We start from the raw sequence: 11,870 nt of genomic DNA on the forward strand, positions 1-11,870 counted from the left end.
AAAAAAATTAATAACAAATATAACTAATATTCTGTGGCCTCAATAAAAGTGAGCGTTAGATTGACATTGTGAAATCACTTTCTTTTGATTGTGCAAAAACAAAATCCTAAATGTTCTTAGAAGCATCAAAGCTTATCTAAAATGACGTGAACTAAAGGTCCAGATCTTAGCGTCTTTCAAAGCAAAGGAAATATCTTGAATATATTATTTTGTCAAAGCTCTAGTCCATGCCTGTCCTCTTCTGTAAAAATAAATCATTTCAGTCTGGACAGAACCAAAACATGTGATGGGCCAGTTTCAACGTTTTGACTATTGGTGCTGAGAAATAACGGTGTTCCTCCAGAGTGAGATATTCCTTTAATACTGAAGAAACGTTGACTGGTTTACTTGATTAAAAAACATTTGTCTCAGTGACGACAAACAGAAAAACACAAACGGAGAGAGATCAGCGGTCCCACACTCACTTCAACATCAATTCAACAAGGACTGATTAAAGTATAACTGGAATCAGGTGAAGAAAAAGACTAAAGATAAAACGAGCTAAAGAACATCCAGATCCTGATCAATACATCGAGCAACAGGAAGCTTCAACCTTGATAATTGTTACAATGACAAACTTTTCATGTAATAACACAATATCTTTTTGTCATTGTTGCTAGAAACCAAATTATTCAGTTTATACAAAAAAATTACTCGTTAATATCCCAGGGATAATATTCAGATAATAAAACCCCAAAAAGGTCGGAGCTGTAAACTTACAAGGAAAAAACCTCTGAAATTTATGAGTAATTGATTAAAATATTCTCAGATTATAAATTTGTGAAGCAAAATTCTGAATTTCTAAAAATAAAATCTGAATTGTAATTTGCAAGGAAAAAAAATTATGATAAAATTACCCAAATTCTCTCTGAGATTCTAAAGTAATAAATTTGTCATGGATCAAGAAAGTCAGAAAGTTTTGTATTTCCACATCGTGGAAATATTTAAAATCTTTAAATTTGATGAAAATTAACATGCTTTTTTTCTTGTTAATTTAAACCTTTAATCTTAGAAATTCTGAGTTTTTTTTTTTTCAGAACATTACCCGACAACCAAACAGTTTTTTATTTTTACCTACAAAAGCCATAATAAAACTGGACTTCAATGATTTCAGCCCTAAGACATTTCTGGGAATCTGTGGTACGATGGGATGCTTTAAACATCTGAAGAAAGCCAAGAGAGGGAAATTCAGTGAGGGCATAAAGGCCAAGAGGAGAGACAGAAAACACACACAAATGAATACTGTTTTTCTAATATTACAATTAAGTTGCATTTTGATGAAGAATTTTTGGCTTTAAAAAACATTCTTTGAAGCAGAAACTCGTTCAAGCACCAGAGTGAAAACTACTGACGTTCAACTACAAAGATAAGAGTCCACGTCACATTTTGATCCAGCTACATAAAAGCAGTTTCTCTCTTCATACTTACCAACAGTATGGTGAGTGTGCAAAGTTAAAAATAACACAAAGAAAATTGTCTTAAAGCTACAGTTTGTGTCTGTACAGCTATATGAATTTGGCAGCGTGTCGTTACCTCTGAGAAAAGTCTATCCTGCTTCTCACCACCTCAGTCTGCAAATTATTAGTAATTTAAATCTTGTGTAAATGTTTCTCTACATGTTTTGCTTAAACTAAAACCTGTAACTACACTTTTTTCCCCCCACCACAAGACAATTCCTGTGCGAAAACAAATAAAAGCCAATTTATTTTCATACTGATTTGAAATAAGACAGTTTGTCAGAAATTTGCAAATGTTGACGCTAAAAACTGAGGTATCTGCGGGGTTTGGATTAGGAGTTTTGGTTAAAGCTATGTTTTCGTTCCTGTATACAGGGAGGAAGTCTGAACGACAACTGACCCAAACTAATTTGGAATTATTTTCGGCTTCAAGTGCATTTCTCAGAAACAGGGTAGACTCTCAGAGACGGTAACAAGTCGAGAAATAAAGCAGGAAAAACAGAAAAAGCAGCAAAATGTATCAGCATTTCTTACATGGCGATATGTTACCAATCAAAATAATCTAACTAGCACTGTGCAAAGTCGAGATAATAGAAAATACAATGTCAAATCCTGTCACTAAAAAAAAAAAAAAAGATTTGGAAAGATTTTTTAAAATGAACTCAGAAGTGTTGGAGCAGCTGAATGAGCAGCGAACCACACTCACCGACTCACATCAATTCATCGCTTTTTTTCTTAGGGGGAGGGGAGATTAAAGACACTTCCATAAAAACAGCTTATTACAGACTCTATGTACAAACATATCTCACAGGTGACAGGTCAGGTGATTATAAAAGACCAGGACGCTCTGAGAAAAGAGCTTCCTGTCAGCGTGGGAAGTAAAATCTCTCAGATCTGATGTGTCAACAGGTGAGGAAAAACAACCCGACTGTCGCTCCTTTAAAATATGACGACATGTTTAGGCACGATGATGAGTGATAGTACAAAACTGTACAATACTGTGCAAGTGCAAAAGTTGGAAGCAGAACAGCAGCTCGTTTTCTGAAACCCTCACCACCAACACCAACGACCGGATCGGTGAGGTGGCTTTATGAATCTGTGACTCAGACTCAAGTCACAGTTTTGTGCACTCGTACTGAATTTTTACAATAATTTCAAAGAAGAAAAATCTCACATCTACACCTATCCGACCACTCATGAGCCAATCACAGCTTGAGCATTGTGTCGTCCATTTTGCAATGAAACCATTAAAATATTAGCAAGACCATCTAGGGCTGGGTGATATAGTTGACAACATAATTTCAATATTAGGCGATTTGGACTGGAGGAATTTTCTCATAGCTCTAAGAACAGTGTGGGGTGATCGGTAGAATGCGAGCTAATGCAGCATTGGCAACCACCATTTTAAAAAACATCTGCTGTGTAAACAATAGCAGGTAACGTCTTGTAACCTGTAAAAAATGGAACAAAACTTAAATGGACTGACAGGAAGTCCTGGTTTTACTGAGAGTATATGTGATGGGGGGAAATACAACTTTTGACTTTGCTATACCAAACATCGGTCGGCTTACGTCACTTCAGTGTTCCTGTTGGCTGGTGCAAATGCAAATAGAAAAAAGCCCTTGAAGGTTTGAAGTTCTGGGGACTCTCTGAGAGGAACTGCTCACCGTGGAGCTTCCCCAAGAACTGTTCAGAACAAAAACGCAGATTAATTCCGATATTTTTCGGTATAAGATACAGGAGATATGTGCAAAATCCCATCAAATAAACAGATGTTCAAAATGAACTGTCTCGCTGTTCTGAGTTAGTTTTTTACCTACAGCCTGCTCAGACTAACTTACTGGGACAACAGAAGTTTGTAGAAACATAAGTTCATGTCATCACAATGTAATTAAACTAAAGTCAATCAATGAAAATATTGAATTATTGCCCAGCCCTAGGACTACCATCGACTACAACTGGTGACTTCTTAAATTAAGGGGAATTCTCTGAAATGGGAAAATAAGACTGGTTCAACGATCAAGACTGGTTTTGATCAGTCCTTTTTCAGAATAAGTATAATAGATATATCGGACAAGTGCAGAGAAAGTAAGAATTATTACTGACTGTTGTTGAGCTGTCTTTAACCAATCAGATGACCTTCATGAACTACTCAGCGAGAACTGAAATGCTTTGGAAGGACAATGTGGTTGATTTCAAGTAGAACAAAGTGAAGTCGGTCAGAGAGGAAACTAACTGGGAGATGAAAAAGTAAAAATATAAATGCACCTTTAGAAGGGAAGAGCACGGTTGCTTCCTGCAGATTCAATATGTACAATCAAACCCTACAGGCTAAAGAAAAGTGAGCACATATCAGCTGCTCCGACTGTCAATATTCACATATAGATACACTATTAACAAACGAATGTGGTGCTGCAGACCACGAGTTCTTCATTCTACTACTGACCGGGAGTCAGTTTATCAAACTCATCCCACAAACAAAACAAAACCACCCTCCTACGGTGAAACCATCGACCAAAGTTTAACAAACTGTAGACGAATATTTGAAGTCTGTCGAGTTTCTTCTGGAAAAACCAGAAGGCTTCAGTCAGGGTGACTCGGCTGTGACAGACAACTAAAACATTTCGTTAAAACACAAAAATCTTCGGCTTCATTGACTGAAACTATGTTCAGCTGCTGAATTTCATGTTTGTCTCAGGAGTTAGCTGGTTTAGACTAAAAAATACCACTGCTGACTGTGGTTTTTCATTTTAGACAAACAGCTTTTCAGGTTTCTGTATATTTAGTAATTTGTCTTGTTGACTAAAGATTGTAACCCCCTGCTGGCAGAGTCTAGATGCGACTCTTCAGATCCACCGGTCATGAACACTCATGACTTCGGCCTCAGGACCTTGTCTAAATAAATCTGTTCATTTGTACGTCTTCCTGACAGAAAGCTCAATTTACATACTTGATTTCCAACAACAAGTACAACTCCAGGACAAAAAGCATCCTTTAGTTCAATGAAGGTGGAACCACAACCTTCCAGAAGCGCCTTGACGATTCGGATCAACCTTTTTTCGTCTCCTGCATCAGAGTCTTGATTACAACTCAAGACCTTTTTACAGCTTCTTCAGAAACTCCGGATGATTGATAGAAGATCTAAAACTTCATTTAAAAAAAACACTGACTGATTGGTCAGATCGGACCCCAGCTGTGTCCTCCGATGGGCAGCCTCCAGAGCGTCTGCAGAACTAATCGAACAGAACCATTCGATGTGATTGTCCAACCCGAAGAGAAAATCTTCAAGGGCTTGTTCAGAGACATCCATGTGCTTTGTTCTTTTATCCTTGTACGCCATATCAGTCAATGTGTATAACAATTAATTAACTTTATTCCTCTTCGCTGTTTGGTACTCAGGTTCAACACCTCCACCTATCCCAAGTCTGCACAGACTGTTTATGTGAATCTTTGCATAAACGTAATTCCAGCCTTAAGCCCGACGACACAACCAGTGTGTCAGTTTCTCAAAAAATTTCCCAAAGGTTTTTTTCACGATCTTCATGTCGTGATGATACTGATGATGAATCTTCTGTAGACTGTCTGATTTGAGGAGGACTGGGTTCATGCTTGGACCCTCAAGTCTTTCTGTCCGGACTGAACTGGGATTGACCAAATAGCGACTGCGTCCGATAAGGTGAGTGATACTGGTTTTAAATATCCAACCAGATTTGGAATAGTTGATGGACAGATAAGGAACTTAAATCTGGAGCTTCTAGAGGACAGGAAACCAGGCTGAAGGGAGGGTGAAGAAACGTCTCGACCTTCAGATCTTGACCTCCTGTTCTTCTGTCCGTCACATGTGGTCACAGGAAGAGGCGGGACTTACAGTGATGCTGGCAGACACTTCAAACAGAAATAAGGTGCAATGAGGGTCCATATTCCTCCAGGTTTTTTGGGGGTCTGTGGAGTTGCTGGTGGGCGGTCGGCACCCACAGTGACCGGGTCAGGACTCTGGGTGAGACGGGAGGTTTAGTGTCCAGGGTGCTGGTGGGAGCTGAAGGGGGTGAAGGAGGGGGGAGGAGACAGGGACAGAGGGCTGGATTGAGGACTGACGCCTCCTGCTGGTGGAGAGTCTGCCGTCGACTGAGAGACACTGAGGGGGAGGAAAAAGAAGCTTTATTCATGATTTTTCATTTATCATTTGATACTAATGTGACTGTGGGTGTTTCAGGTGATCCTCACCTGACCGTGTAGCTGCTGCGGTGGGCGGGATCTGTTACCCCGGCAACAAAGAGCTTCTTTGGGGGGCCGTCGGACTCTACCCCACCTGAAGGTTCGCAAATTTATACAAAAATAAGAAAAATGGTCAGTCTGAAATTCTGATCTGGATTCAAACCAAAACCTCTGATCTAGATCAAGTTTAAGTCTGACTTACAACGTTAGTGCATGAAACAAAAAGCAATTAACATTTAAAGAAAGGCTAATTATCTGTTTTCTGCAGGGTTTGGATTTAATTCTTTTCACTTCAAAAATGAGAAATTATGGAACATGCCCCACACAACTGTATCTTAAATATTTCTCATGCATCTTTAGAATTTTAAATAAAAGAATTAGAGAGGAGGAGACATAGCTCTTGACAAAACAACAATAAACTTAGTTGTCAGTTTAGTAGGGAACTGGTAGCTTAAGCTGCATCAGTCCAATCTGACAGTCCTGAAATAAATCCTCCGTCTTTGAAGTTATAATGTTCAGTTTGTGTGGAAACTGTTAAAGAGGACGTGATTAGGCTGAGTGATCATTTTGGAGGCTGTTCCTATTATTCTGTCCACCCCATTAAAATCAGTGAGAGCAGGTTAAACCACAGATGCGCTGTTCAATACCTTTCCTCTTCAGTGGAGTTAGTGCCGGCCATCTGACAGTGGCGCTGACCGCTGGTCTGTCGGACAAAAAACAAACATGTAAATACAAACACAAACAACCAGCTCGCATTAAGTCCAGAACACCTGAGTATGAGTACCTGAACCTCCTGGTTGGACTTGGGGAGGAGTTGGGTGTGATGCCGCTGTCCTGCGACTGAAACCACTGGAGAAGAAAAAGGTGGAGATCAGAAAAATCAGTCAGCGCAAGACCTCTGATTTGGATTTATTCTTACAGTTGAGTTCAGTTTGATCTGGATCCAATAACACAGTCATCTGGACATACTCTGGACCATATAGTCTGGATTCAGTCCAATAATCTAATCTAGATTTAGTCTCAAGAGTCTGATTAAGGTCAGTCTGAAACCTCTGATCTGGATTCACGTAGACACTGATCAGTCAGAGCTTCTTAGCTGGATTTAGGTCTTATCTTGGAACTGGAAGTGCCCAAAAACCTTCAAAATAAGAGCCAAGCAGTGAAACAAGTTGGTGTGGAGATGCTCACCACTGAAGCATGGTCGTGCCACTGACTGACTGGAGGAACTGGGATCAGACTGGAAGCACTGGGAGATAAAGAAACAGGGGAATGGTTAATGGTTTTAGTTTTAAACCTCTGAAAGATGAACAGTGTTGTTTCTGTCTGTACCTCAGTCTCTGCAGACTACCTCTGAGCGTCATCTCCATGTTCTCCTCCTGAATTCAACACAAACAGATGGGAGTTAACGTCCATGTCCGTTAAGACCTCAAGAAGAAGAAGGTTTATCAGAGTTTACTTGGTTAATAACAAGGTTTCTGCAGGAGTCACCAAATTAAAGACTGTTTAATACCATGTTCCAATATATTTTTCATGGTCACACTGGTGACAGAGAGTCGGAAATAAAGTACAATAATTTACTAACATTTATCAAACTGACTTAGATTTAACACATCTGAGATATTTATTAATCCAAATTAAAGAAGGTTACGAAAATTAGAACGTAACGTTTTCAAATTTCAAAAATAAGAAACTAAAATATTTTTAAATCTTGAGATGAATTTAGATCATGAAGTGCAACTTTGTCTCAATGTTCACTTAAATATCAAATTCTTACCATTGAGTCTCGTTATTTTCATCCAGTTTTACAGACATATCTGGATTTTAGATCATGTTTCTGCTTTGGAAAACACTTAACATCTCAGTGTTTGATAAAATATATAAAGAAGATTTAGATGTACACGTTTTTTGTTAGATTAAAAGCCGTTAAAGCTATCGGACACACCTTTTGAATTTGAGAAAAATATGGGGGACTGATTTTGTTCATTTGAATAAAACAGAAACACAATAATTTAGTTGTATTGAAGGAGCCTGTCAGACTGTCCTGGATCGTCTCCAGCCTGTTCAGACATCAGGACAAAGACAGTGTTGTGTTGGAGTGAATGAACAGAGACAGAGAAATGTTGTGAAGGAGGAAGAAGAAGAAGAGCTGAACTCTGTCCGTCCTCACCTGCCTCTTCTGGTCCAGTCTGTCTCCAGTCAGAGAGAAAGGAGAGAGAGGGACGAGCTGAAAGACGACAAGAAAAACAAAAACAACTGATGAAAGTCTGCGGGGCTCGACAAGAGAAACCAAAACAAAACTCAGTGTTTTCTGTCTCTGCATGTAATCCCAGACTGACTCCTTACAAGAAACAGGAAGTAACTGTTTTTTAGCCTGTGTTTCTTTACGTTTTGGGAAATTAAATATGCTGAATTAACCATTAACAGCTCCTGTTATCATCGTATCCATGGACGTACAGACGACTATCACTGATTCACAGTGAGACTGAAGAAAAGTTAAAAACATGAGGATTCTGAATGACGTTCTGCAGCTATAAGAAGCAGCTTTTTCTTGATTTCTAGGCGGGTTTACTGAGACACTGACCTGTGAAGGACAGCTGGGGTTGATGGAAACGCTGCTTCGTCTGTATCGAGCCGAAGACACAGGGCTGAAGACCGTCATCGCATCACTGAGAGAGAGACATTAACAACACATTCAGATACAGAGAGAGAGAGGGAAAGAGTCTGTAAATTACAAACAGAGCAGGGGGATATAACTATTCACAAAATCACAAATATGATATTTGATTATTTGGACATTAAACTGTCAAAACAGGTGAAAAATGTCCACCGCAGTTTTCTTAAGTCCAGAATGACATCTTCCAATGTCTTGTTTCCAGAATACAAACATATTCAGTTTCTAACGACATAAAACAAAGAAAAGCAGAAAATCCTTGTGGAACCTGAGAATATTTGGCATTATTGTTAAAATAATGACTCAACCCATTAAACAATTATAAAAAAGCAGTAGGGAACTGCTATAAAAAAAAGCAGTTGCAGTTGTACTTGTGTATAAAAATATAAATAAATACCTTTGGGCAAATTAAATATTTTGTTGTTTTCTGGAGGGAAAAGTAAATAAACCTCCTCCAACAAACACACATTAAAAATTATTGTGTTAATACGCTGTTACTTTGTTACTTAATTGTATTAACGAGGAAAAAATCAGCTCACTTCACAAATCAACAAAATATATCATGAGTGCAACGTTTTTTACACAGTTGCACTTTTCTATTGTGGAAATACAAGCCAAACAAAAGTTTAGACATTATCTTTGTAAGTACTGTTTGGTGTTGTTAAACGTATGCCGAATTAAAAAGTGGCTCCTACAGGTTAATAAAATGTCCGACATGAGATTGTGTAACTTCCTGTAAACAAGACAGATTATAAATGCTGTATTTTTTGAATGGATTACAGTACTGCGCATTGGGGTGCAATACCACTGACCTGACACTGGTGATCATGGGGGCGCTGTTCGACCTGCGGAGTGCCCCGCCTCCTGCCCCGCCAGCTGCGCCTGCGCACTGGTCCACCTCCATCCGTTCCATACCTTGGTCCGCAGGCCCGGCGGTGGCAGCGCCAGTAGCCGGCCTTCGACCCTTCAACTGCGGCGTCGGGCTCTACTCAAGCCCGGTGGAAGCCCGACCCGCAGGCCTCACGAGCGGCAAACCCAGAGTCGCCGAGTCAGCGGGCTGAACACCGAGGCTGCCCGCTCTCTACCGCATTTCCCTCCAAAAACTAAAGCCCTTATCCGTGTGTGACTGCGGGTCTGATCGACATTTGTGATCCCGCAGCTGCGCTTCACTCGCCGCTGTCTCCAACGCAAATTTAACGGCTGCGTGAAAGCGAGTTAAAATACGAACCGCGCGCAAAAACACTCGCCTCAAAGTTTGGTAACTGCGGACGGTTAAAACTCACCCGGCTGTCCCGGCTTCACGGGGAACTTTTATTTCGAGTCCGCACAGGTGACGCGACTTTTAGGATTAGCTGTTGAGCTAACTTGGGTTTGCAGTAAAACCTCCAGTCAGAGATCAGAAAACCGCTGAGCAGGTCGTCCGACGCCGTCCAACCCGGGACCGGCCGCGGTCCTTAGAGAGAGTCGGTCACACGGTCCCCAGATGCACCGGGCTGACCACCCAAGACAGGCTCGGAGTCACCGATAATTAACAGTTTGAAAGATTTTTACAACATAGTCCTTCGCCAAATAGAGGTAGTTCACCAACTGTGAAAACAGCGCCCCCCTCCGGTCACTGAGAGAACTGCAACTCAAACACAGCAACACGAGCAGAGAGAAAGTCAAGCATCAACTTTTTCATGTTACACACAACATGATCTTTAAAGCATTTCTATGGATGTTAAGAATAATTTAATCATATTAAATATCTAATTATATAATAAATATATAATACAACTAAATTATTGTAAAGAGATGCAAAACAACAACAAAGAGACACAAACAAGTTGCATCAGCTTGTTGTCTCATACGTCATCTATCTTTAAATGTGCCATTAACAAACAGTAATTAACAAAACAACATATCCTCAGTTTACCTTATTGGTATAATCTATAGAATGTTGCCTAATCACATAAAACTTAACAACAAAAATGTTTATCTTCTAGTTGGAGTTGTTGTGTCCCATCTTTTAACAGGGCTGAGTGGGTTAGTCGGTTCCTTTGCTTCCAGGTTTAACAGAATAATAACAATATTACATTAAAAAAACTAATTATATTGGTTAGTTGACGGCTCAATGTTAACATCAAAAACAGCTGGAACTGGTTCAAGTGGAAGGAAGAGTGAGCAGCTTAATAAAAGTATTAAAAATAAAATTATGGCAGGACTTAAGCATTAAATTCTATGTTTTCATTGAATGCATTGATAATTTAATGTATAAGTCCAAGACTACATCTTAAAATGTTTTGTCTGACCAACAGTCCAAAACTCAAAAACAATCATTTTACTGTGATGTAACACAAAGAAGAGCAGAAAATTCTCACACTTTAGAAAGTGGTACGAGTAAATATTTACTATTTTTGCTTGAAAAATGACTTAAACAGTTATTAATTTTCTGCTGCAGCTCAAGTGTAAATAAAGTAGTTGAAGATAAAGTGAAAACCCAACAGGAATATTACAAGAATATCATATAAAGCAGAGGTGTGTAATAAAGCTGAGGCTCTGATGTGATCGTTGGGATGTTATAGGAATGCTGTGGTGTTTTCTTTGTTGTTGTGAATCCCCCAAATCCTCCATCTGCTTTGAGTCGTCATCTCCAAAAAATGGTGAAACAGGACACCGGGAGGCTCGGCCTTTAACCCCTTCACTGCCTCCACCCGGAGCAGATTCTCCACACACGGTCCAGACCAGAGTCCAGACCTGAACCAGAGTCAGACACAAACAAACACAGAGATTAGACTTTTAAAAATATGTTAGATTTTCAGAAAGGTTTTCTTTTTTAGTTTTTTCTCTTTACGTCATCTTCAGTGTTTACAGGGACACTTTAAAGAACCACAGCAGGTCCTGTTTATGTGTGTTTGTGTTTCCAGAATGAAAAATGACGCTGTGACCAGGAGACTGACTCAAACAGGGGGAGGGTCTAAGAACTTTTAAAGAAAGGGTTTTAAGTGGAAGTCCGGATTTTTGGTCTGTTTGTGGTCATTGTCATCACTTTGTGGTCGTTTTGTGTCTCTCAATGGTTGTTTAAAGAGTCGTAGTGGTTGTTTTGTATCTTTGTGGTTGTTTTGTATCTTTGTGGTTGTTTTGTATCTTTGTGGTCATTTTTTTTTTTTTGACTCTCCAACAAGAAAAAAATCAAAATAAAAATAAGTCGCTTCATACAGAGTTTTAGTTTGGGGCCTGTACCCAGTTGGGCCCCTCAGTACTGTACTTATGTACAAATTTGAGGCACTATTACTTTACTTACATATTTCCGTGTTAAGCTACTTTATCCTCATAGTCCATGACAATTCAGAGAGAAATATTATTTCACAGCTTTACTCAATTTATAAAACAACACGTTGTTATAAATGAAACTACCCAACAGAACTTTTAAACTACAAAAATTAAAGAACTTTGACTTTTGATACAAAGCATCAACCAAACTTGTACTTTTTTCTCATGGGAACTGT

The 11,870-nt window shown here is 39.3% G+C and overlaps 1 protein-coding gene across 1 annotated transcript; it reads right to left on the reverse strand.

Annotated features, from left to right (window-relative positions):
- Nucleotides 1–1,033: 1,033 nt before the first annotated feature.
- LOC108877241 (P2R1A-PPP2R2A-interacting phosphatase regulator 1) lies at nucleotides 1,034–10,037 on the reverse strand. The gene is made up of 9 exons (XM_018667208.2): nucleotides 9,195–10,037; nucleotides 8,293–8,377; nucleotides 7,879–7,935; nucleotides 7,041–7,087; nucleotides 6,900–6,957; nucleotides 6,496–6,560; nucleotides 6,359–6,414; nucleotides 5,721–5,805; nucleotides 1,034–5,631 (listed from the first exon to the last, which is right to left on the reverse strand). Exons 1-9 carry the CDS (start codon nucleotides 9,293–9,295, stop codon nucleotides 5,508–5,510), a joined length of 678 nt encoding a protein of 225 aa, XP_018522724.1. The 5' UTR covers nucleotides 9,296–10,037; the 3' UTR covers nucleotides 1,034–5,507.
- Between the last annotated feature and the right edge of the window lie 1,833 nt (nucleotides 10,038–11,870).

The sequence above is a fragment of the Lates calcarifer genome, unplaced genomic scaffold, assembly GCF_001640805.2.
Source record: "Lates calcarifer isolate ASB-BC8 unplaced genomic scaffold, TLL_Latcal_v3 _unitig_5878_quiver_531, whole genome shotgun sequence".
In the NCBI taxonomy this organism is placed as follows: Eukaryota; Metazoa; Chordata; class Actinopteri; family Centropomidae; genus Lates; species Lates calcarifer.